Here is a 27,023-nt window from a genome sequence, read left to right as displayed (position 1 = left end):
TGTCTGGGATAGAAATTGTGGAAACGTGTTAATTACAAAGAAAATGTTAAGTTTATTGTCAAAGGTTGTGTTAGAAAGTTTGATATTTAAAGTTGTGTCCTTTTTTGTGGAAATGGAGACATTATGTTCAGTAATATAAATCTCATGTAGGCATTTATGTTAGTCAACAGCACCTACCCACTACACCCTGTGCAGCACATGTTCATGAACTCCAAAGATTATGCATCTCATTTCAACACTTCCTGAAATCACATTATCCGTCACTGTTCTACAGCTTGCAACTGCATAGATCAAACTCCACTCCATCTTCATTGCTGTACAAAAAGTCATCTGAAAAACATTAAAGGAATCAGACACTGCACACATTTTAACTTGGACATAGTGGTTTATGGTTTTATTCCAATACTGGGAATCAGGAAACTTTATGCAATGACGGGAACCAAGACACACTGGTTAACACTGGTACGTTTTAAATTTGTGGAACCTCAAATATCAGTGTTATCACACATCAAAAATCCATTTTAAAACTGTGCATACTTAACACAAGCTTTAAGGGATAAAATGGTACATTCTCTAGAAAAGGAGCACAGTGATGCTATATATATATATCCCAAACAGAAAAAGTCCTGAACTGAGTAACGGTCATGCTACTGGTAACTTACAAACCATGAAAAATCACTGACAACTTGGTACCCTTCCTATTTTGTAAGCAAATTTTAGACAGAATTCAACAAATATATATAAACAAGAATGTGTTTATGCGTCTTGAGAAGGATATTAAAATCATTTCTGAAAAAGGCATTTCAGACATCTGGAACAGGGAGGTAAATGGTTAAACTGCCAACTCTCCCAGTTTACAGTATTAACAAAGAAAAGACCTTTACTCTTCACATGTGACTGAATGCCATGGAAACATGACTGAAGCGTCATGCTTCATGCACCACTCTTTACATTATAGTTAACCATTATGGAATGTTTAACAATGGAATGAATTAAGTGGCAAGCTGTACAGCTGCTGATACTTATGGCTACTTCAAAAGCCATGTTGCCATATTTATAAAATGGAATGCACCAATATGCATGCAATAAAAATATCTTAAGTGGTATGACTGCCCCCCCCCCCCAAAAACAGAAAATAAATTAAAAAAATCTGCCCTTTGATTTGAAGCACCCTAAAAGAGATTCAAGAAACATAAGGGAAACTTAGCAGAAGACCTTCAGAAGGATCCAGCTCTATATTCTGCAAGACAATTTCCCCCTTTGGACGTTTGGGGTCTGAAGAAAGAACAACTTTTGCCTTGAGGGGTAACCTGCCACGATCGAGATCAGCAGTGGTCTTTGTGTCTGCAAAGTTCAAAACTGCTAAGAATCGCTCATTCTGGTCCCAGTCTCTGAGGTATGCAAAGATGTTACTATTGCTGTTTATAATATGGAAGTCACCATGCTGTAGAGAACGCTCTTTGACTTTAAGGTCACTCAGGGCTTTGTACAGGTTGAGAAGAGAATCTGTATCCTTTTCCTGATCCTAATTGAAACAAATGTAATAAATTAACAGTATTTATTAAACCCATAATACAAATGCTTCACAAATTTATGTTGCACAAGCAGATTTCTATAGAGAGAGACAAAACCTCAAGGTCCAGTTCAGTATTATACACACTTACAAAAACACCACATGAACACCATGGACATGTGTTGCACAGTCGGCATTTTTCACTCAGCATTAAAAGGGAAATATAAATGTAATCTTAATGCAATTTTCTCCAGTGCTGGGAGAAACAGGAATAGTTTAGCCAGACTAACTCCTCTAAAGTAATAAAAGGCATTAGAATATATGACATCAGTACAGTGGGATTAACGAAACTGTACATAACACCAATGCAGACCAGAGCTCAAGACGTTACCACTACATGCCTTTTTATAAATATTACATTGTTTAATTAAATTTGATGCTTCTACCCACACTTTAATTGTAAAACAGGGTAGATGAAGGAAGAAAGGGAATACAGACAAGAAAACCCAATCACAAGTTAATATGACTAGAAAATGAATACCAACCTCAACAGTTTTGTTTGTAAATCTTGGTCCAGCTTCCATGCTTTGCTGGTATTTCCATGGCATTACAGGAAACTTAGCCTTTGAATCCTAAAAGAAGGGATAATAATGAACTCATGTTTCCACATTACCCATTGTTAAAACTAGCTTTTTCAGAAGTGGACAGAGCATATTCACAGTAATACTACCTTAGAAAAAACAAACAGATACAGAATTAGAAAATTTAAATAAATCAGTGCCTTACATTTTACAACATTTCAACATTTCTGGACAAGTTGAAACAGACATTTAAAACTGATGAATGACAGTTAAAAACTCAAAGCAACCCTAAGGGGAGTGCAATACTTCAAATGGTCTTTATGGGGGTACTCTTATTTACTGAGTTTTAGGTTTAGAACTTAAGACAGGCAGAGTTAGGAGCTTTAAGTAACCATCACGTGCTAGACAGTTAGACCACGTCGTGCACTGATAATGAAGCGCACCCAATATATAGAGGGCTGAAATCAAAAACAAGTTTCCCTTGGAGTAGCACGCTACAACAAGCGATTACAATGCCAGAGTCTGTAAGCAGCATAACTATGCCTTAGAGTCAGGAAGTACAGCACTGAAAAAAGGCACTCCAGCTGAAGATGCCGATGGACACACTGAAGGGAAAATGGGAGTATATAATACTGCAGGGATCCCTGTCAAATGCACATTTGTGTCCCTAGAGATTTCAGGACTACATTCTGACCTGCAACACTGTAGGTTATTCTCTTCTACAAAGCTAATAAAAAATGAACACCATTTTACAGCCCCCAAATGTCTGAACACTTCTATAATAAATACAGCTAGACAAAGATTTGGCCAGGTTTACCATTTTGTCCTCCACCTTCTACCATACACTTTACACAGTTCTCAATGTACTGAGATTGTGCACAATGCTGTATCTTCATACACTAAGCTTCTCAGCCACTATCCATGTACTGAAGAGTCACCACTGTGACCCACTGAGACTTCATGGCTTTCATTTGTCCCTCCTTGTACTGGACATTAAATCCCTTTGCAGTAACATCCAAATAGCCTACTAAATACATACCCTACCCCATGTGGGGCCTTCTGCTGCCCAACCATCACTGGTGCTACCCCTACTGCCTGGAAATCAGAACGGCTGATGGTTTTTTGCCTCTGCATACAGCATCGAAACAAAATTGGATTCATATACATATGTATAGTGTTTCTGAATCCGTAATCCCTAGGAACAAGCAGAACAGTGGATTTTGCTCTCAGTGTATAACACTGATTCCCTCCATGTTTGTATCTTTACTAAACATGGCGAGTGTCTGACAGTATACGTACATAAACTATCCTAAAAAGTAGTCTGCTCACTGGGTCCAACAAAATGCATTAGTCTAAAAGTCGGGTAGCAGCAAAACCAATGCAGACCAGTAAAAGCCAAAAAGATTTAATAAGATTAAGCGCTTTTCGTTTGCTCTGTCAGCAAACTTCTTCAGACAACAAAGGTAATCACATTGCGAGTATATATACATTTTGCATACATTTTGCTCTGGGTTATTAACTTACAGAGGCAACCAACTTCTCCAATTACAGAGCCATCTACTGACAATAGTAAAATACTTATGCAAAAATACTAAACAGCATTCACAACCAAATAGTGGTAGTAATAAATCTAAGAATAAAGGGAAATTCCAATAATACTAATAGTTATGGTAATAGTTGATATAAAAAATGGTAGATATAAGAAAAACTATATATCTATATATATTATTTATATATACTAAATAACACATATCGATATGTGTCCTTCTTGTGTATAGAACATTTCTCATATACAAGTAAAACCATACTAGAGTAGATTTCAGTGTGAACATTCAATATAAATAAATCAAATCTATATCAACAATTCACTTTACAGCTTCTCCTATCTAAAATATGTTTATATCCAATTCATGTTAAAACCAAATGTATACAAAAATGAATAATTAATTAGAATAATCTGACATTCTATATTAATACATTTTCTTAAATTCATCTTTTTAGACTTTTAAGCTTTAACACACTGCTCAAACTACAGGTCTCATTTATACCTGGTAGATTATATGCATTAAGTCTATGCATTAAGTCTAATCTGTCAGAATAATTCTAGCTCTTCGAGTTGCAATGGTGCAGGACCACCTCTAACATCGAGCTCTGGCTAGTCTATAACTAAAAATCTGAACTGATGTCCAGAAAATTCTGCCACATGTTTAGCTAGGGCATTGTCTTGTTTGTTCCTGCTAATGGCATACGAGTGTTCATACATACGGTCACGGAGTCTCCTCTGTCTTACCGATGTAAAATGCCTGGCATCCCTGGCATTTAGCCAGGTACACTACCATTCTAGTGTTGCAATTGGTCCTACACTTCAGTCTATATTGAACATTATTTATTTCAAATCTGTTGGATTCAGTTACTAATTTGCAAAAATTGCAATTTTGGCATTTGTACATACCAGTTATTTTTGGTTGTTTTTTCCGGCGTTGTTCATATAATACCTTCAAATTCCTACCCTTCCTAAATATAGTGCCCGGGTATTCACCCAATTTGTTTAATATACTAGGGTTACTTGCAAAAATAACCCAGTTTTTTCGTAGTATCCCTATACAGTGGTAACTGAATGTATTATAGGTTGTAATGAACTTTGTTTCTGGTGAGTCAGGTGTGGCAAGGACACTCAATTCTGTTACTACAGAATTTCCCATATTTTCTGATGTGATCTCTTGCATGGTAACTATCTTTTTCAGACAAAATAGGTTTATACGTTCCTTTAGTTCGTTTGTCACTCACTTCTAAGATCAGTCCTGAAATTAGCTCCAAAGGGTAGCCTCTCTGTGTGAACATCATTCCCAAGAGTTTGCATTCCTCTTGGAAATCCTGCTCCGTAGAAACTATATGAGCTGCTCGTACTAACTGACCTTTAATTACTGAACGTTTTTGGTAAAAAGGGTGGCAGCTGGTAAAGTGTAAAAACGTGTTCGAATAGGTTTCCTTCCTGTGTATTTTTGCCTGGTAACATTTCAAAGCAAGGTTTTTTGATAAATTTATGTCCAAGTAAGCTATCCTATCAGTATCAAAGGTGGAAGTGAAATGGGAGAAATCAGTTGAGGTGTTAAAAATATTTAATACCGTTTCACTCGACTTTAGGTTACCGTTAAGCAGAATAAAGATATCATCTAGAGCAGAATAAAGATATCATCTAGATACAGTGTGTAAAAGACTAATTTGTTTTTAATACTGTCATTTTTGAACACATACTCAAACTCCCAATGGGCCATCACTAAGTTAGCAATGCTAGCTCCACAAGGGGAGCCCATTGCCACACCTATTTTCTGAAGAAAGAAGTTGTCTCCAAACATAAAGAAATTGTTATATAAAACAATTGAGCTCTTTCACAAGTGAAATTTCATCTATTGTAGCTTTATTCTTAACCATAACTCGAGTTACCCACTCTATACCAGTATCTTGAGGTATACTAGTGTAGAGGTCTTTAACATCTACGGTAAGGAAGTTGTAGTTAGGGTTGAAGTCCAAACCATTTAACTTCTCTAAAAATGACCGGGAATCCTTACAAATTTGTGACTCAAGTTTAACAAATTTTTGTAAAATAGAGTCAATTACCTTGGCACATGGGTAAGTGGGTGACCCACGTCCATCGACAAGAGGTCTCATAGGATGTATTTTGGGAATTCCAAAAAGGTAGGGGTACCTTGGAAATTGTGTAGACATATAATTGAATATATTTTGTTCAATTTGCCCCTCTATGAACATGTCTAATATACTAACCTTTATTACCGAATATGCATGACTGGTCTCCGAGCGGGAACTAACTTCATAGGCGGGGTCATCTAACAGGTCTACCTTTCTGTTGTAGTAATCCATGTTATCAAAAATTACCAGTCCCCCTCCTTTATCAGGTTTACAGACTCTATCATGTAATTTAATAAACTCCAAAAATCCCTTCTCTTTCTGTAAAACAGGATCTTTAGTGTGGATTTTACCTCTATGTTTAACGTTAAAGCGAATATCTAGTTCACACATTTGTTCAAACACAGAAATAAGTGGATGAAGGGGTGGGTTAAAAGTACTAGGAATTCTAAATTGGTCATCTTGAACTGTAGTTACATTAGACCCCCATCATCAAGTTAAAGTTCAATTTCCTCATGAAAGTTTTTAAATCTATAATTGTTCTCACCAAGTCACAATTTTGTTTAGGGACACAAGTGTTACCTTTGGAAAAGAAATCCACCATGTCCAAACCTATATCAGTAGAAGAAAAATTGTACACTTTAAAGTCATTTGTCCTATTGGTAATAATTATAGGTTTACTTCTCATAGGCACTAGGTCAGATGGACCTGAATGGAGACTAGAAAAAACACTTCCTACATCTTCAGAAGGTGAAAAGTCACAAGACTCATTGACCAAAGGGATCATGTGTTGCACTAAGTTGTCATGTAATTCATTAGTGCCATAAGACATTAAATTCAAGTCTTGTTTCTCTCCTAACTCTCGTTTTCCTCCGATTCTTGTTGTACCATTGTTTGGGTCTCGTCCCCGTCCGGTTCCCCTCGGAAAAATTCAAGTTGTTTGAATTACGCCGATTGTTGATGTTAGCCAGTCTTTCACTTCTCCTGACTTCCGTATAACCTTGTCTTTCAGTTTGGTTAACATCTTCATTTACTTGTACCATAGTATTAGGCAACTGATTAGTGTAATGAAACACAGTTGGCTGGTTATTGTAACCAGGGATAGAACCACCTTCAGAAACAGTTTTCCATACTTGGGCTATAGGAGGAAGTGGATACGCTTTACCTTCCTTATACGCTGTAGTGTCTTGTTCTAATTTTTTAGTTTTGTTATTTTTAAGTTTCACCAGGTACGGGTCAATACTGGTAAAAATACGACTATATTCATGTTTGTACCTGGTGAAATCATTGTCAAGTTTTATCTTAGCGTCTAATTCTGCCACTTGTTTGTTAAGGTCCTCCACCCATATAGAATAGTGCTTAACTATGCATTCAATCAACTCAAAACCTTGACGATCAAAAAGCACCAAAAGTTCTTGATGAAAGGCTGAATCAGGCACCAAACCAGTGGGAAATTGGTGGTGCCTTAAACCTTTAGGCACTATTCTACATTTCAAACCTCTTAGGCAATCAAGCGAATGTATCGCTAACTTTTAATCAACGTGTTCCTACACCATCGAGCGCCAACATGGGGACTCAGCAAGGGAACAACAACACAGCACTGAGTGCAAATTTGGGCATTCAGCAAGGGAATTATTCAGTGTTTCCTGATCTCTCAACTTGGTTAGCGGAGAGATTTTCATTTAATATGACCTCTCCTGTCATGGAGTGACAGTCTGGTGGAGAAGGAGGTAATAACAATCCTGCTTTTGATATTGTTTCACATCTTAAAGTTTTTTATAACCTATTAGTGAAGGTTAAAAAACTGCAGTTGGAAATTTCCTACTTCAAAGAATGTTTAAAATGTAGAATAGTGCCTAAGGCACCACCAATTTCCCACTGGTTTGGTGTGGATTCAGCCTTTCATCAAGAACTTTTGGTGCATTTTGATTGTCAAGGTTTTGAGTTGATTGAATGCATAGTTAAGCACTATTCTATATGGGTGGAGGACCTTAACAAACAAGTGGCAGAATTAGACGCCAAGATAAAACTTGACAATGATTTCACCAGGTACAAATATGAATATAGTCGTATTTTTACCAGTATTGACCAGTACCTGGTGAAACTTAATAACAAAACTAAAAAATTAGAATGAGACACTACAGCGTATAAGGAAGGTAAAGCGTATCCACTTCCTCCTATAGCCCAAGTATGGAAAACTGTTTCTGAAGGTAGTTCTATCCCTGGTTACAATAACCAGCCAACTGTGTTTCATTACACTAATCAGTTGCCTAATACTATGGTACAAGTAAATGAAGATGTTAACCAAACTGAAAGATAAGGTTATACGGAAGTCAGGAGAAGTGAAAGACTGGCCAACATCAACAATCAGCGTAATTCAAAAAACTTGAATTTTCCGAGGGGAACCGGACGGGGACGAGACCCAAACAATGGTACAACAAGAATCAGAGGAAAACGAGAGAGTTAGGAGAGAAACAGACTTGAATTTAATGTCTTATCTTATGGCACTAATGAATTACATGACAACTTAGTGCAACACATGATCCCTTTGGTCAATGAGTCTTGTGACTTTTCACCTTCTGAAGATGTAGGAAGTGTTTTTTCTAGTCTCCATTCAGGTCCATCTGACCTAGTGCCTATGAGAAGTAAACCTAGAATTATTACCAATAGGACAAATGACTAAGTGTACAATTTTTCTTCTACTGATATAGGTTCGGACATGGTGGATTTCTTTTCCAAAGGTAACACATATGTCCTTAAACAAAATTGTGACTTGGTGAGAATTATAGATTTAAAAACTTTCATGAGGAAATTGAACTTTAACTTGATGATGGGGTCTAATGTAACTACAGTTCAAGATGACCAATTTAGAATTCCTAGTACTTTTAACCCACCCCTTCATCCACTTATTTCTGTGTTTGAACAAATATGTGAACTAGATATTCGCTTTAACGTTAAACAGAGGTAAAATCCACACTAAAGATCCTATTTTACAGAAAGAGAAGGGATTTTTGGAGTTTATTAAATTACATGATATTAGAGTCTGTAAGCCTGATAAAGGAGGGGGACTGGTAATTTTTGATAACATGGATTACTACAACAGAATGGTAGACCTGTTAGATGACCCCGCCTATGAAGTAAGTTCCCGCTCGGAGACCAATCATGCATATTCGGTAATAAAGGTTAGTATATTAGACATGTTCATAGAGGGGCGAATTGAACAAAATATATTCAATTATATGTCTACACAATTTTCCAAGGTACCCCTACCTTTTTGGAATTCCTAAAATACAAGATTTGGGTAATTCACCTATGAGACCTCTTGTCGATGGACGTGGGTCACCCACTTACCCATGTGCCAAGGTAATTGACTCAATTTTACAAAAATTTGTTAAACTTGAGTCACAAATTTGTAAGGATTCCTGGTCATTTTTAGAGAAGTTAAATGGTTTGGACTTCAACCCTAACTACAACTTCCTTACTGTAGATGTTAAAGACCTCTACACCAGTATACCTCAAGATACTGGTATAGAGTGGGTAACTCGAGTTATGGTTAAGAATAAGGCTACAATAGATGAAATTTCACTTGTGAAAGAGCTCTTGGAAATTGTTTTATATAACAATTTCTTTATGTTTGGAGACACCTTCTTTCTTCAGAAAATAGGTGTGGCAATGGGCTCCCCTTGTGGAGCTAGCATTGCTAACTTAGTGATGGCCCATTGGGAGTCAGAGTATGTGTTCAAAAATGACAGTATTAAAAACAAATTAGTCTTTTACACACGGTATCTAGATGATATCTTTATTCTGCTTAACGGTAACCTAAAGTCGAGTGAAACAGTATTAAATATTTTTAACACCTCAACTGATTTCTTCCGTTTCACTTCCACCTTTGATACTGATAAATTAATGTCCAAGTAAGCTATCCTATCAAAAAACCTTGCTTTGAAATGTTACCAGGCAAAAATACACAGGAAGGAAACCTATTTGAACACGTTTTTACACTTTACCAGCTGCCACCCTTTTTACCAAAAACGTTCAGTAATTAAAGGTCAGTTAGTACGAGCAGCTCGTATAGTTTCTACTGAGCAGGATTTCCAAGAGGAATGCAAACTCTTGGGAATGATGTTCACACAGAGAGGCTACCCTTTGGAGCTAATTTCAGGACTGATCTTAGAAGTGAGTGACAAACGTACTAAAGGAATGTATAAACCTATTTGGTCAATGAAAAAGATAGTTACCATGCAAGAGATCACATCAGAAAATATGGGAAATTCTGTAGTAACAGAATTGAGTGTCCTTGCCACACCTGACTCACCAGAAACAAAGTTCATTACAACCTATAATACATTCAGTTACCACTGTATAGGGATACTACGAAAAAACTTTGCAAGTAACCCTAGTATATTAAACAAATTGGGTGAATACCCGGGCACTATATTTAGGAAGGGTAGGAATTTGAAGGTATTATATGAACAACGCCGGAAAAAACAACCAAAAATAACTGGTATGTACAACTGCCAAAATTGCAATTTTTGCAAATTAGTAACTGAATCCAACAGATTTGAAATAAATAATGTTCAATATAGACTGAAGTGTAGGGTAAATTGCAACACTAGAATGGTAGTGTACCTGGCTAAATGCCAGGGATGCCAGGCATTTTACATCGGTAAGACGGAGAAGAGACTCCGTGACCGTATGTATGAACACTCATATGCCATTAGCAGGAACAAACAAGACAATGCCCTAGCTAAACATGTGGCAGAAATTTCTGGACATCAGTTCAGTTATAGACCAGCCAGAGCTCGATGTTAGAGGTGGTCCTGCACCATTGCAACTCGAAGAGCTGGAACTATTCTGGCAGATTAGACTTAATGCATATAATCTACCAGGTATAAATGAGACCTCTAGTTTGAGCAGTGTGTTAAAGCAAGTCTAAAAAGATGAATTTAGGAAAATGTATTAATATAGAATGCCAGATTATTCTAAATTAAATTATTCATTTTTATATACATTTGGTTTTAACATGAATTAGATATAAACATATTTTAGATAGGAGAAGCTGTAAAGTGAATTGTTGATATATGTTTGATTTATTTATATTGAATGTTCACACTGAAATCTACTCTAGTATGGTTTTACTTGTATATGAGAAATGTTCTATACACAAGAAGGACACATATCGATGTGTTATTTAGTATATATAAATAATATAGATATATAGTTTCTTATATCTACCATTTTTTATATCAACTATTACCATAATTATTAGTATTATTGGAATTTCCCTTTATTCTTAGATTTATTACTACCACTATTTGGTTGTGAATGCTGTTTAGTATTTTTGCATAAGTATTTTACTATTGTCAGTGGATGGCTCTAAGTTAATTGATTAATCAACTAATTAACCCAGAGCAAAATGTATATATACTCACAATGTGATTACCTTTGTTGTCTGAAGAAGTTTGCTGACAGAGCAAATGAAAAGCGCTTAATCTTATTAAATCTTTTTGGCTTTTACTGGTCTGCATTGGTTTTGCTGCTACCCGACTTGTTTACTAGTTTAGTTTTTTTGAAAATGCATTAGTCTAGTTGAACCTTCTAGAGAGTTTTCTGGCTTTATGTAGTTCATTTGTTTTTTTTATCCAGGTAAGACTATACACTGGTACTGTAGCAAGTCTGAGCATTCTAAAGAGGACATACCCCGCTATGCTCTGTAGTTACATAAGGATGCTACAAAGTTAGTTTATTAACCTGGTTGAGAAAGAATAGTATTACCTTTAACATACAGCCAGAAACTGTCTCTGCACACGACATATTGTGACCTCCCCCCCTTTAGATCATGGTTGTACAGTACGAGTACTAAAAAACGTTTACAAATTAAAGACATCTTAACCCACTTCAGTCTACACCACTACCCCCATCCTAAAGGTCTCTACAGTGTCTTCGTGTAGTGTAAAATGTGACTTATCTTTTGCAGTTACATTACACCTGGTGGCATAGCAGAAAATGGGTCACAAGTAAAAAGTAGCAATACCTTCTCTTGTGTATCCTCCAATCCGATTTCATCTCCATAGTTTGTAAACGGAGTTCCAGGCAGAGTGAACAACATTATCTGGTACAGTCGATACAATCTGTTTTTTACCATACTTGCCATATGGCCAAGTTCACGACCTCCAACCTGCAAAAACATGAGACATTTCACCATGCTATATGCCACTATGCAGGCATGCAAGACACCCAAGCACAAAAAAAAGCAGGGGGGGGGGGGGGACCAGGCTTGGCTTGTTTTATAACAATTCCACAATAAGAAACATCTCTAAAGTTCATTTAAGCTAGCAGAAAATTCACATCTAAACACACCCTTTTAAGCATCCATGTAGTGCTAGATCAGATGCAATGTTAAAGCCAGATTACTCACCATCCAGCCCAGCCACTGGTCACCAGCAATTTCAATATGCCGACTCAACATTGTAATTACTTCGGCAGCAGCAGGCTCCTTCCCAAGAGTACTTAGCACATCGTCCATCAAAAGAGCTGTATTATTGGTAACCATATTCTTCACATGTAGTATAAGAACCCTGGAAGAAAAACAAGGATTAACATTTAGGAAAAAAATAAGCATGAAACTGTTTCTACTAAACTGTATGAATCACTTAAGAATGCAGCCATTTAGAAAACAAGAATGGCAGTCTTGATTCATAAATTGTTACTAGGCACATGGTCAAATGTCCTAGAGCACTGTCTAGTTGAGTAACCTTTTCCGAGAAGCACTACAGGCAAAGCAGGGTTAAAGGAATCGGACTACAGGAAGCACCTTATTAAAACAGCTCATAGCCTCATCCTGTTGTGCTGCCAGAGTGACTCAAAGGCAAGCACAGTCTGCCTGATAGTTTTCGTTTTTCTGTTCATGGGACAGGAATTAGAACTCTGCAGTGTGCACGTGATGAAAATATACATAAAAATTTAAACGTAAAAATATAGTAAGAAATCATGCAGAAACACATGCTATTTATATATAAAAAAAAAAAAAAAAAAAAAAGTTACTAGACCACACACCACCTTAGTTAGAAAATTAGGCAGACCACCACTGGATGAAGGCTTGAGGCAAATCTAGCAGACCTCAAAGATCCCACTCCCAATCCAAAGATAAGGGGCTTGCTATCGGAGACACTAGGAGGTCCACCCAAAGAATGGCTATGTTCAGCATAAAGATGCAAATTGGATATTTGGTATGGGCACAGTCCAAAGCATTACGCATTAAAAGGGATCAAACATAACACATTTTAGGCTTACCTTTCTTTACCCTCACTGCTGTAGTTGTTGGTTATATTTTTCCATTCTTCTACAACATCTGGGTTCTATACAATAAAGACAGTAAGTTGGGAAAAAAAAGTCAGTCACAGAACCAATCCAATGTTCTAGCATAATTCACCATATTTACAATGCCATAAGACACTTGCACCCCTACTTCTTAGCAATATTAGTCTGATCCGCACACCTACTTCTTAGCAATATTAGTCTGATCCAAGTATCAACTAACAGTTCCCTGGGTTTATCGGATACCCAATGGCCAATTTCTCTGTGCACATCTGAAAACATCCACAAATGGAACCTCAAGGGTAAGCTTGACAAATTAAGGAACATTAAATCCAGATCAGAAAAAGCTCACATTACACCAATTTACTGACAGCCACAGCAACCTTAAAGAGTACGAGTATATGGTTAATGGTCAAACAGCACATTCATCGAAACGCTGTTTGCAGAATACCAGCTGTTGAAACTCTTAATTGAATGGCTATATCATAACAATTTTCAATGAAAGATGATGGTAACAGCTTCCTTTTATGGTGGTCAACTAAGTACTTACCGGTAACTTCGCTATAAGGAGACCTGCCCTTTCCCCACTGATGTGAGACTTCGGAGTTGGAATACATAATTAGCAGGGGATGTGAGGGGGGCGCAGGCCCCCTTAAGAGGAACATTATCCCCACTAATTATATACATGCCAACTCAGAGGTTGCACTACAGTGAGGAAAGGGCAGGTTTCCTTACAGGTATGTACTAAACACTTTCTTTATGGTGGTCAACTATCATTGCTCGATGAAAATCTTTATGACGATATGGCGATTCCATTAGGTTTCAACAATTAGTATTTGGTGAACAGCCATTTCATGAACATGCTGTTAGACTATTAACCATAGACCCAATCAGTAGTACCTCCTTTTAACATCTACCTAAACTGGGACCCATACAATAAAACTGCTGGGGGTTGGGGGCACAGGTGTAGTCCTCTACAATAAAGGTACACTTAATTCTTCCTCAAAGGCATAATCCTACTATGCTACTTTAAGCATGATCACACTACTGCATGCAAAAATGTTCTTTGCCACTACACCTCAGACACTGATCTCATATATACCACTCAAAAGGGAGAGAGAAACATATATTTCAGTTACCGACTTTCATCTTAAAAGCCTGGTTAGACTGCCTAGAATTTAACTTTATATATTACACAGGCATTTTATATATTATATAATATATACAACACATTACACACACACACACACACTACACACACACACACACACACACACACACACACACACACACACACACACACACACACACAATAGTGTGCACACCCCTGTTAAAATGCCAGGTTTTTGCAATATAAAAAAAATAAGATCACAATAAATCATTTCAAAACTTTTCCCACCTTTAATGTGACCTAGAACCTGTACAATTCAATTGAAAACCAAACAAATCTGTTAGGAAAAAAAAAAAAAAAAAAGGGAAAAAAAAATGGTTGCACTAATACTTCGTTGAAGCACCTTTTGATTTAATTACAGCATTCAGTCTTCTAGGGTACACACCTGCCAATTAAAGAGACTGATTAACCCCAAACAGCTTTCCTCGTAGGATTTTCCTGACATTTACTCAGTTGCATGCTACAGCAAAAGCCATGGTTCGTAGTGAGCTTAGGAAGCAAAGGGATCTCATTGTTGAAAGGTATCAGTCAGAAGGGTACAAAAAATTTCCACAGCATTGGATATGCCATGGAACACAGTGAAGACAATCAAAAAGTGGAGAAAATATGGGACAACAGTGACATTGCAAAGAACTGGACGTCCCTCCAAAACTGATTAAACAAGACAAAAACTGGTCAGGGAGGCTGCCAAGAGGCCTACAGCAACAATGAAGGAGCTGCAGGAATTTCTAGTAAGTACTGGTTGTGTACATGTGACAACAATCTCCCGTATTCTCCATATGTCTGGACTATGGGGTAGGGTTGAAAGACAGAAGCATTTTCTTACACAGAAAAACATCCAGGCTCAGCTAAAATTTGTAAAACAATACATCAGTCTCCCAAAAGCAGGTCGGAAAACGTGTTATGGTCTGATGAGACAAAGGTTGAACTTTTTGGCCACAATTCCAAAAGGTAAGTTTGGTGCAAAAAAACCACACACTTCACATCCAAAAGACCACCATCCCCATTGGTGAAGGCTGGTGGTGGCAGTATTATGCTTTGGGGTTGCTTTTCTTCAGCTGGAACTGGGGCTTTAGTCAAGGTGGAGGGAATTATGAACAGTTTCAAATATCAGTCACTTTTGGCTCAAAACCTTCAGGTGTCTGCTAGAAAGCTGATGAAGAGGAATTTCACCTTTCAACATAATGACCCCAAGCATACATTGAAATCGACAAACGAATGGCTTCGCTAGAAGAAAATTAAAGTTTTGGAATGGCCCAGCCAGAGCCCAAACCTAAATCCAATAGAAAATCTGTGGGGTGACCTGAAGAGGGCTGTGCACAAGAAATGCCTTCGCAATCTAACAGAATTGGAGCACTTTTGCAAGGAAGAGTGGGCAGATATTGTCAAGTCAAGACATGCCATGCCAAGACTCCTACCCAAGAAGACAATGCTGTAATTAATCAAAAAGTGCATCAAAATATTGGTTTAAGGGAGTGCACACTTACGCAACCAGCTTATTGTACTTTATTTTTAACCCCCCAAACAGAGGTGTGTTTTATACATAAAGTCCAAAACTGCAGTACACAGTATTCCCTTAGTTCAAAATTACAGTGATCTCGGAATCTGTACAAGTTGTATGGGTGCAGTGGATGCTTGCCCCACTCCCACACAAAAAAAGTGCAGTGGTGAAATTTGGAAGTCCCTCTTTAAATTGCAGTTTTGAAAGTTTTAAGACATGTACTGGGTTTTCACACTGGAGAGAGGACCATAAGTGGTAAATCACTAGAAGTCAAGTTAAAATCTTAACTAGAGGAATATTCCAGAAATCACAGCATATGGGTTTCGTTTGACATACAAGTCAGTCTCATTTCTGAGTTACATTGCATATGACACTTGTATGCACTACCTGTGCCTGCATGACATGAGGAAAACAAAGATACTGCATACAAATGCCATATGCTGTGTAACTAGGTCAGAAACAAGCATATGCTTATCAGGATATACAAACATGAATCCATGCCACTACCACTGTATGCATACTTCTTTACTAAATATATAGACAGTATTATGTCACTCTTAGTATCAATATCATCTAAAACTCTACTGCAAATGGACCAGGGACCCAGTTAAGACCTTTGTTAACTTGTTGTTTCTATAATTTTTAGATTAATATACATGATTTCTAGAAGTGCTTGCTCGGCTCAGTTATTCCTGGGCCAAACTAAATTAGTCCTTGCACAAACTATCTTGTTTAAACATTAACATGCATATACAATAATGTGGCCAGTGATAATACACCATTTTTATATGAAAAAAAAAAAAAAAGTACCTGCAGTATTGTATCCACATTGCCAAACCTGATTCCAGAAACTCCTTTATTCAGCCAGTACTCCATTCCTTTCTGAAAGATAAGCAAAGCAAGCAAAGTCAAAGTCAGTCACTTACATGGAGTTTTACAAGTCTAGATTTGTACATATACAAACATTTTGTTAAATATGCACAGGTCTGTCAACTCTAGCCAATAAAATAAACTAAGCACGCAGAAAACTAAGAATTCAGATAAGCTTATAAATATTACAGAACAGTCAAAACAGAAAGAATGTAATAAAACCCAACACATTGTTGAATGGATAATGGAACAGACAGGAGAGAAAACACAAAATACAATCTAGGCTTAATCCAGACTACAGGAGTCAAAACCCTGGTCAAACTTCATCATCCACTACTTTACCTTAGCTATGTCTGCATCAAACAACGAGTTATTCTGGCCATTGTAGTTAGGAGTCAAGTCAAGAACCACATGAATGCCTACAAGTCAAAAAGCAGAAGACTGTCAGTACAAATGCATTTTACATATTAGACTTAATAGACCAAGGTTCCATATTAACACATCTACTCAATGCAAGACATGTGTACTACTGTAACCCAAATCTACTTGGCCAAATCTAACCAGAGGTATGCACTTGGAAAGTTGAAGATTTATATCTTCCATCATTTATCAATTTTAATCAACATTGCTGAATGGACAAGTTAAACATTTACAGATTGCACTTCACAAAAAAGCATTCAAGCATTTGAAAAGACAGATTATTCACAAATATGAAATTAAAAGTGCTCTATGAGGTACTCCCACCTGTGAAGTGGATCTGGCATCATCAAGTTTTTCAACTATTTTTATTGTGGAACCCTATAGAAACCATAGGTACCCTGTACAATCTGCCATAATTATGCATATACAAGACCCAGATGAAACCACCACCATGCTACAAGAGAGGGTAACACTGCAACTACTTGCTGATAAGAGGTGGAGACTGAATAATCCTAAAATCCTGAATTACAAGTTCATAGGGGTTTACTAGGTTAACAAGGGCCTTTTTAATCCTAGCCATGCATCCCAAATCTCTGACAAGTTCTGATATAAGCTGTGGAGATGAACCATTTACAGGTTACCTATTTGCATCAGAGACAGATGCCAAACCAGGGATGAATTTCCAGTTTCCCATCCAGTTGTCCAAGTTGCACTTCAACTGGATTACAGAGAACTCCGATTCACATGGATGGGGAGCCTGTTCATAGACGGGGTAATCTCTGGGACACATACCATCTCTCCAGGTCCTATTTATATCACAGGCAAGGTTTTTTTTTTTTAAGTCTTTAGAATGGGTAATTCTGGTATGGTACTGTTTGTTTTGTGGATATGCAGGAGGTCCATCAAAGTGGGGTCTGACAATGCAATGTATGGCAGGCATAGATCTACCCTCAAAAGCCTGTAGGAGACAGAATACAGGGATAGGGCCATGAGGTGGTTGGCATAGGACATATTACTTATTCTTTCAGTGATGACCCTCTGTGGACATTCCACTGTTGGATATGCCTGGTAAGGGGGGCACTGTACTAAATGATAGATCTGATGAATGCTGAATACAGTGGAACAATGACTTTCTTGGACTTAGATGCCATACCCTTGTCTAGAAGTTGCGCAACATATGATTTCCTCACCACTGCAGACGCATGATAAAGGCTGTGTGTGTCCCAGTCCCCGACTACTGGGTCAAAGCCTAGCCAATTACCCCCACTGTGAGAATCAAACCTTGCACCTTGTGTCTGTAAGGTAAACACCTTAACCATTATGCCAACCTCAAATCCAAAGTCAGACATTGTCAATTCTCTATTTCCTTTCCTCTGATGCATGGTAATCTCAAAGATGGTATATACAAGTCTGCCCCCACCCCACGGTGCAGGGAGGCTTGTCCCCTGTAAAAAATTACTGTTCTTGAAAGTTAAGTATTTGCTCTTCTGCTTTTTTCTTCAGCATTTTAGGATGTTGCATTGCAAGTCCCTTCACTTCAATAAGGAAGGAGCCATTATGAAATCACTAATAAGAGAACTGGAGTAGAGGTAATGTGAAACTCACTACTGATGGCTTCTTGCATGACTCTTTCCACATTTGTCTGCAGACTTTGCAATCACAATTTTCCCACCAACAGAAGGTAGTCTCATTTTTAACTTGGGACTATCTCCACAGTGGTGCTGTAGGCAGCACTGCCCAATTTTGTTTGGTGACTCTTGGTTGGAGTGCCTTCTGTGCCGAATCTATATAGCCTTACTTTGTATGAAAGGTTTCAGCAGGTGCTTCAGTTCTCTCAACATCTAACACGTGCTGCTCTAAAATCATTTGTAATCTTCAAATGCCTGCACATGACATACTAGACAGGTATATGAAGTGGAATTAACATTCTAAGTGGACACATCAAATATCAGGACTGGGGTAGCAGTGCCTCTGCCAGTCTGCTTCAATACCCCAGTCCCAAATTAAAAACCCACCCCTGGATATGGCATCATACTGGAGTATTTAGGGATTACCAAACAGTATTGCACAACAGCTGGATGTTGAATGTAAACAAGGCTAAAAGTAATTATGGTAATGAAAGTTTTCTTGGCATATCATGATTGCTGCATAGCCTTCGGAACTGGTGGGTATGCCAAAGGGAAAAAAGCTTCACAGATAAGTGGCAGTTTTAATACAAGATGCATATTTTAAATACAAAAAAGTGTCACAATTATGCTTTGGGTTTTTGGTTAAAAAACCCTAAAATCTGTTTGGGGGAAACTTGGTCATAGGCAAACTCTTACGCAATTATGTCCCAAAAGCAACTGTAGGATTGCAAGGAAAGCAAACAGTTTAGAGATGCACACAATAAAAAGTGTGTGTGTGTGTGTGTGTGTGTGTGGGGGGGGGGGACTAATCACCCCACTTTCATTGCCTGGGTAGTGAAAACAAAAAGTTTCAATGTGGCACCGAATACATAAGCTTACGATGAGCTTAATGTACATTATAGATTCAAGTGGAGTGGCTGGCCATTTGCCCCTTCTTGGATTTTCATGCCCCAAATGCTCTTATAAATAGAATAAAAATTAAAAAAACTTTTAAGACTATGTACCAGCCCGCACATTAATTGTGCCAGACTTCCACATGAATTTTAACAATGTACCTCTGAAAATGCAGGTGACCCACTTTCTAAAAGGGGACTTCAGTCCATGGATACACCTCAGTGCAAAGAAACCTCTTTCACTTGAATGACTTCCACCCACACACACAAGTTCCAGATCTGAACCGGATAGATTTTTTATGAAGCTCAGCCTTCTGTTACTGGGGAAAGAAGCCATTAATGAATACTGTGGGAGACTTTTGAACAAAAGACATCAATGTTTTCTCGCTACTTACATGCACCCCCACCCCACATCAGATGTGGTCAAGTAGCACTTGTGAAATGCTGCTGTGGGGTTAATGAAAAGAAATCTTAAAATGCAAAGCTCTGTTAACAGACAGGTAACTTACCTTTTTTCTTTGCTGCATCCAAGAGATTTAAGAAGTCTTCCTCATTACCAAATTTTTTATCAATCACTTCCAGATTGGTATCATTAACCAGGTCAGCAGAGTTCTGATGAATTGGTCCGATCACTATTCCTTTCACTTTCAATGAACTCAGGTAATCAATGCGTGCTTTTATTCCTATAACACAAAAGCAAACCCAGTAAATAACTTCAAACACAAGACATTTTGCTTTTACAATAATCCCATTTAAGACTTGTATTTAACCATGTTTTCATAACAGGATAATCTCTACTTGTTCCAATACTGTTATTTTAATACAATTTACATGTTTGAGAATTAAGTTTGTGAGCACATTTAAGACAAACCTATGACAATTGTCAGTAATAATTATAACCAAAACTATATAAAAGTAAAGACACTGACAAGACTGGTGGTGGCAGTAAACGTTACCCCACAGCATTCCTCCCAACACACACACACACACACACACACACACACACACACACACACACACACACACACACACACACACACACACACACACACACACACACACACACACACACACACCCCAGCAGAATCTGTGGCAGAATAGCGGACTACTCACAAATATAAATTCACAAAAATGCTTTTAACATGTTTATTCACATCCGTTTAGCAGCCTCAACAAATACATTGCTCGTGTTTAAATATGACGAGACATTCAGCATTCACTGCAAAACAAGAGAAAAATAAATGTAGAGAGGACTTTCCCGCAATTAACTAAAATGGGCCTAAACAAGCTACGTAACAACCACACATGCTGTTTTATGTAATCATACATTATGCAAAATGAAACATAGAAAATGGTCTAGTAAAACTCATTTATCTAAAATGTAAAACTGTGACAGGCCGTTCTTGAGACTACAGTGACTGCCCCCAACCAAAAGAGAAATACTGTACACTCAAAATATCTAAGCACGCATAGTGCCACCTATACATGCTCAAATACATATATTTTACGGGAACAATTCTTAAAGTAATAAACTGGTGGTACACTAGGGAGGCAATGAAGTTAAGCTACAAAACAAGGCACAGAAAATGAAGAAGTGCTCAAAAGTTAGAATAAAACATAATGCTTAATATCAAAAGGCAACCTTCATACAAAAACATGAAATTATTCTGCATTCAGCAAGTACTGCCTCCAAAATACCCCCTTAAGAGCTGCTACATTCTGCCAGCAGGAGGTTTGTCATCACCCATAACTGACCTTCTACAAAACAGTCTGATGCAATAAAGCTGATGAAACAAAGCCAGACGTTACAAGACACCAGAACCATGTGCATGCGCCCTTCCAAAGACAGGAAGGACCAATCATAATTTCCATTTTTGCTGACGTGCAGAATTATCTCAAACACAAGCAGATGAAGAAAGAAGTATTTTGAGTTTAGCTTCACAGGACACCCGCAAGACATTACATTAGTTTTGATATAAAAAATGTGGATTTAGAGAACACTCAAAATATGCAGCATTTGAATTCCATTACCTGCAATATCACCAGTTCCATCTCCTTTGGTATTGTCAAAGGACTCCACTGCACCTATCTGGTAGATAGCACCTTTCTGCCACCATTTCAGGCTAGGCAGTGGCTTGCACCTTGGCGCCTGTACAATTATAACAATAGCACCCGCCAACATGCCAATCCAGCCTAACCAGAAAAGAATTAGTAGTGCCCAGCGGGTTCGGACCCAGCACGGAGTATTTGCCACCTTTAGCAGCTCCTCTTTAGAGAGGCCGGTGAACTTAATTTCCTGATCATCTGGCACTTTGACCTTCACACAGCCATTCTTTTCTGTGTTGTCTAATGCAGTATTCATCGGCTGCTTCTCAGGATCTATCACATCCAATTCCACATCTTTCATGTCCACTTCAGCGTCTTTGCTCATTTTAGTTGGATGTTAGAGAGACTTCCACCTAATTGGACAAATAAAAAGTAGATAAATACATACACAACTGATTTGAACTAATTAATAACTTTTCTGGTAGCGTGACGTTATACTGCTGTCAACCAGATATCAATACAATCTGCATCAACTGAACGGTCACTAGCTGAAGCGTCAGCCCTTTGTGCAAATGTAGGGAACGAACACTTGTTTGTCTCCGCTTCATTCACCAGTTTAAAATCAACCTTATTACTAACGCTATTTCACACATATTAATATATACATAAGAGTCAGAAGGTAAACTTGTTCCACATGAGCAGAACTCAAACCTAAGCACGCAATGCGTGGCTTTACTGGGCAAATGTGGATAGTGGGCTCGATGTTGGCTCATTTTAGAGATTATGATTCTCCTCAATAGTTTTTCCCGTTTCAAATACAGGCACCTCTAACATACATATAAAACCACGCAAACCGGTCACCCGCATTCTTCGTTACTAGGGCTCCTTACAGCTGTGGGTGCTGTAACTCGCCGTAAAATGCACGACGTTTGTTCAGATTAACAAACACTATTTTTGTGCAGTTCTTAAACAATCACCAACTACATCACAGTATTTTTAGGATAATGAAAACAGAACTGCCAATTTAAAATGATCATTGTTCAAGAATCACTTTCAACAGTTGAGATTCGATTCACGTCACTATTTTACTACATTTTCTTCTTTGCTTACCTATTTAAAATGTTGCTAGTAAAATAACGTCCTCAGGACTTGTTTTGACAGAGTTACTTGTGTTTACTGGTAAAGAGTAGCAAATACAATACCGATCGTAGAAATAGTCAAAAGAGCACTACAGCCTATTTCCTATCATCTTTTCCTCTTTGACAGTACTGTTCCTGTGCCGGCAGTTTTTATCACATGCGTGACGTATGGATCATGCGCGGCATTCATGACAGGGGTCAGTTAGTGCAGTAACTTTTAAGGTGGCGTGGAAATATTGCCGTACTCTACCTGGGTTTGTGCTGTAAGGGATCGACTGCTTCAGTGAGGTTACTGCTGCTAAAAAGCAAAACTATACCAGTGCCATACAGTTTTATATTTATTTTCCTTTTTGTCATTTTATGTACTTGTGTTTTGTTAAGGACGTTATTTGGAGGTTGAATTAGTTATAGTTTTCCCTGAAAAAATGTTCAGTTTATCTAAATCTGGATGTTAAGAATGTTGTATCCCCGCCTAAGAAAAGATTGTGCATTTAGAAATGAAAAATACAAGAAATCGGCTGTTTGGGTTGTGTTTAATATCACCCCTTAACGAACAGTGTTCATACTTCTTAACTGTACCATACTATCTCCCGCATTCTCTATGCCCTGCACCGTGCATGATTAGTGCAGGAGCTTTGACAGGCAACATGTCTGCCATGCGATCCATGAACAGCATCCAGGGGCGTGCACGACAGCTCCTGCCCTAATCATGCAGGGACTAAGCCCTGGTATGCAAATCACATCATTTGCAGGAGAAATTCATGCAAATTAGGTAATTTTGCAATCCAGGAAGCTAGCAGTAGTCTGTGAAAGACTAGTGCTATCTGCAGAAATGTACTGGGTTAGTAACTGAGAACATTTCTGCAAAATCCAAAACGGAGCAATGACAGCTCCAAATGTTCTTTTGGCTTTTCTCAGTTAGCAGTCACCACAGCAGCACTCCGGTCTGCTAATGATTGGCAGAAGATTTTTACAGTGCCAGCTCGATACCCAACCGTCAACAAAGGCACACCCATTTACGCATATCTTTCGAACGCCACTCGACCACGGGGAGGACATGCAGACTCCACACAGAAGGCACTCCAGCCGAGAATCGAACGGGAGAATCCTCTTACTGCACCACCGTGGCTTTGCTATGACAGCTCCAAATAAAGGCTGCATATCATTGAGAAAGCATGCCATTGGCCAAGTATAAGGCCATTAGCATTGCAAACTGTTTAAAAAATAAAAACAATCAACTTTCATTTTTTTTTTTTGCCGATCTCGGCTGTTTAAGCATAATGGGATTGGGAGAAAGTAATAAAATAAACCTAAAATAAGCATTCTAACTAAAATCAGTATTCTGCCATGCAAGTCAATGGCAGGCAGAAGACAACCTGGCCAGTGAGTAATGGTTGCTAAGTGGGGAGGCCCAGTGTGAGACATGTACTATGCATTAGCAGGCAATCCTATGCAAATGAGGGGAAGGATAGTGAATCACAGTTTTCCCCAGGATGTGAGGCAGGTTCCAACAGTGTAAGAGTATGAATAGCTGGGTGGAAGACTAGAATGTAGGTGACATCATGAGGGGGGTTGTCAGGCATACTGTAAGCGGATTGGAGCCTTGTGGCTCGAGATTGCTCCTAGGGTGTGTGTCTAAACCTGCCTAGCACTCTTTACAAAGCCTAAGTGAGTGTGCATGCCACGCATTGGGTTTTAAAGAAAAAAAAAAGTAAACCAGGAAATAGAAGCTCTGTGCACATTTGAGCACTCTGTTTGTGCGGCCTGCCCCCAGTCTTAAACAGGAAGGCAATGGAAAGGGAAAACAGCAGTAGGAAGGTAACCAAGGAGAACTAGCTTAGCTGGCAGGTGAAATGTATCAGAATCAGCCAATTACACAGGCAGCAGACCAGCCCAGCCCAGCACACCATTATAAACTATGCAAACACCTTTCCCCCTTGTTTTTTCCCAAAAACTCTGCACCACCGGTGTATACAAACAGAGAAATTTTACAAAACGAAAGCAAAACAAAAAATGTCAGGGGCTGCTTTTGCTATCATAAACCAGCATGTGCAAGAGGCTGAGGGTGGTGAGGATGTGAATGCCGCCAACCAACCCACAGCGAGGAGACGGAGAAGAGTGTACAGACCCAGGGTAACCTACCAAGGGCTACATGAGCTGGAGATAGTGGAGTGCTATAGGGTGGACATGGACCTCCTACAGCAAATTGTTGAGCTGTGCCAGCCACGCCTCACACAAAGAACTAATAGAGGGGAACCCATCCCAGTGGATACCAAGGTATGTGTAGGCCTAAGAATACTAGCTACAGGTACCTTCCAATGGCTAACTGGGAATATGATGGGGATTTCACAGGCATCAGCATCCAGGGTACTCCACCAGTTGCTGGATGCCATGTCAGCACATGCAGTGAGCACATATATATCCCCAACACCCGTGAGGTGTTGCCCAGCAATATGTGTCTCTTCCACCAAATAGCAGAATACCCTGAGGTAGTGGGTGCAATAGATTGCATGCATATATGCATCAAAGCACCACCCAGTGAGTGGGGCAGGGTCTACATCAACCACAAGGGCTTCCCCTCCATCAACTGCCAGGTCGTGTGCGATGCCCAGGGCATAATAATGAATGTGTGTGCTGGCTGCCCTGGAAGCTTTCACGATTCCCACATCTGGCATCTGACGTAGCTGTACCAGAGATTTGCCAATGGGGACATCCCACATGGTCACCTAGTGGGGGATGCTGGTTGCTCACTGGAGCCGTGGCTGATGACATCCATCAGAAATGCACACACGCCCAAACAAGAACTCCATAATGAGGCACACGCACAAACAAGAATCATAATAGAGGGTGTGTTTGAGATGCTGAAGTCACGGTTCTGGTGCCTGGACACTTCTGGCGGAGCCTTGCAGTACTTACCAACTACATGTACCCAAATTGTCCTTGTATGTGCCATGCTACACAATATGATCCTGCGGAAACAGCTACAGCAGGAACAGCATGAGGCAGGGCCACACAGCCCCCCACCATTGCCAAGGCCTACACAGGCACAGAGGGACTCGGAGGAGGAACAACCTGAGCATGCCCCAGTAGGCAGAAGGAGGCATGACCGTATGACTTGACCTTGGCAAAGAGGCAATGCATAGCACATGTACTGACATTGTAGGGACCCAGGGAATGACACCTCTCTCTGACTCGCACACAGTAAAAGGTATGCCAAAGATGACACTACCTGTGCTCAACCATGTATAGGGAGTGTACTGTGTGCATCCGACATAGGCAGCTCTGCAGCACCACCTTCAATACTGGGACACCCACAAGGTAAGTGACTCACACATGCCAGTCAGGGGGGGGTCACATATCCAACAACAGTCACAGCCAGCAGGACAGGTATAGACAAACACAAACAAATGCTGTACTATGGCCTTTGAATGAGGCCTATGGGTAATCCCCTTCCAGGCCTACACAGACAGACTACAGCAGGCCAGGCAGCTAGATGTCAGTTGTGAAGTCTAGGAAGTCAGAAACTCAGATGTAGGTAATTAAAAGCTAAGATCTGTAGTACACTGGTATACCTCTAGCCAGCATGATATGTAAGACTACAGACTGAAACTGAGTACCCAAAATACCAGTACAGTCCTAGCAAATGTGTACAAGTGTCGGGTGTGTCCCCACATCCTGTGTAGACTTATAGTAACAGTCAGGTATGCCCCCCCTCTCCTGTGTAGAAATGTAGAAATAGTCAGGTGTGCTCCCCCATCCTACATACAAATATTGTAACAGTCAGGTGTGGCCCCCCCAAACCTGTGTAGAAATGTAGAAACAGTCAGCTCCACCCCCCCTGCAATGCAGAAATGTAGCAACAGTCAATGCCAATTGACCGATGGATATCCTGCAGACACATCATGCTACCTGTTGGTGTACAACACAAAGATCAGCACTGCAGTACAAACTACCTGGACTTGATCCACACATGCAGTACAGACGGCCATACTGGGCATGCTCACACACAGAGAAATGAAGGCAATGTCAGTCAACAACATACTGAAAGGTCATACTGGGCATTCTCACACACTTAAACAAATGAAGGCCATGTCTGCAAACACCAGTGGACCAGACATATCTGGCAGTCACAGTTCTTAGTGCAGACACATGTCAGTATGCACCACTCCTGCCTTGCACACATAGTCGATATGAATACAGACATATATGTAAGGACAACACACTATAATAAGCCAAATGCAGATGGACATAGATGTGTGGAAGAGGTTGACTGTGACAAGGAGCCATCCAGCCCTGTCC

General features: G+C 39.2%; 1 protein-coding gene and 1 long non-coding RNA gene across 2 annotated transcripts; both read right to left on the bottom strand.

The window, feature by feature from the left end:
- Positions 1-365: 365 nt before the first annotated feature.
- Positions 366-22,855, bottom strand: SLC3A2 (solute carrier family 3 member 2). Its single transcript, XM_044075808.1, has 10 exons — positions 22,696-22,855; positions 21,571-21,998; positions 20,049-20,222; positions 16,941-17,017; positions 16,539-16,610; positions 13,033-13,097; positions 12,158-12,317; positions 11,774-11,917; positions 2,059-2,145; positions 366-1,525 (listed from the first exon to the last, which is right to left on the bottom strand). The coding sequence occupies exons 2-10, from the start codon at positions 21,968-21,970 to the stop codon at positions 1,184-1,186; spliced, it is 1,521 nt and encodes a 506-aa protein (XP_043931743.1). The 5' UTR covers positions 21,971-21,998; positions 22,696-22,855; the 3' UTR covers positions 366-1,183.
- On the bottom strand, positions 20,652-21,175 carry LOC122805582. The gene is made up of 2 exons (XR_006365387.1): positions 20,867-21,175; positions 20,652-20,758 (listed from the first exon to the last, which is right to left on the bottom strand). It is a non-coding gene; the product is annotated as an uncharacterized LOC122805582 (long non-coding RNA).
- Positions 22,856-27,023: the final 4,168 nt, after the last annotated feature.

Source organism: Protopterus annectens, chromosome 6.part1 (genome assembly GCF_019279795.1).
Source record: "Protopterus annectens isolate FY-2018-M chromosome 6.part1, PAN1.0, whole genome shotgun sequence".
In the NCBI taxonomy this organism is placed as follows: Eukaryota; Metazoa; Chordata; order Ceratodontiformes; family Protopteridae; genus Protopterus; species Protopterus annectens.
The sequence above is the reverse complement of the archived record's forward strand: the minus strand, read 5'-3'. Positions and strand labels throughout refer to the sequence as shown.

What these genes read in the sequence shown, in the direction of transcription:
- SLC3A2 (XM_044075808.1), bottom strand. Translation starts at nt 21,970, where the DNA reads ATGAGCAAAGACGCTGAAGTGGACATGAAAGATGTGGAATTGGATGTG. An exon ending in TTGATGCAGACATAGCTAAG is followed by an intron (nt 16,611 to 16,940) that starts GTAAAGTAGTGG and finishes CTTATCTTTCAG; the next exon opens with AAAGGAATGGAGTACTGGCT. An exon ending in TGGAGGATACACAAGAGAAG is followed by an intron (nt 2,146 to 11,773) that starts GTATTGCTACTT and finishes CCCTTCTTTTAG; the next exon opens with GATTCAAAGGCTAAGTTTCC.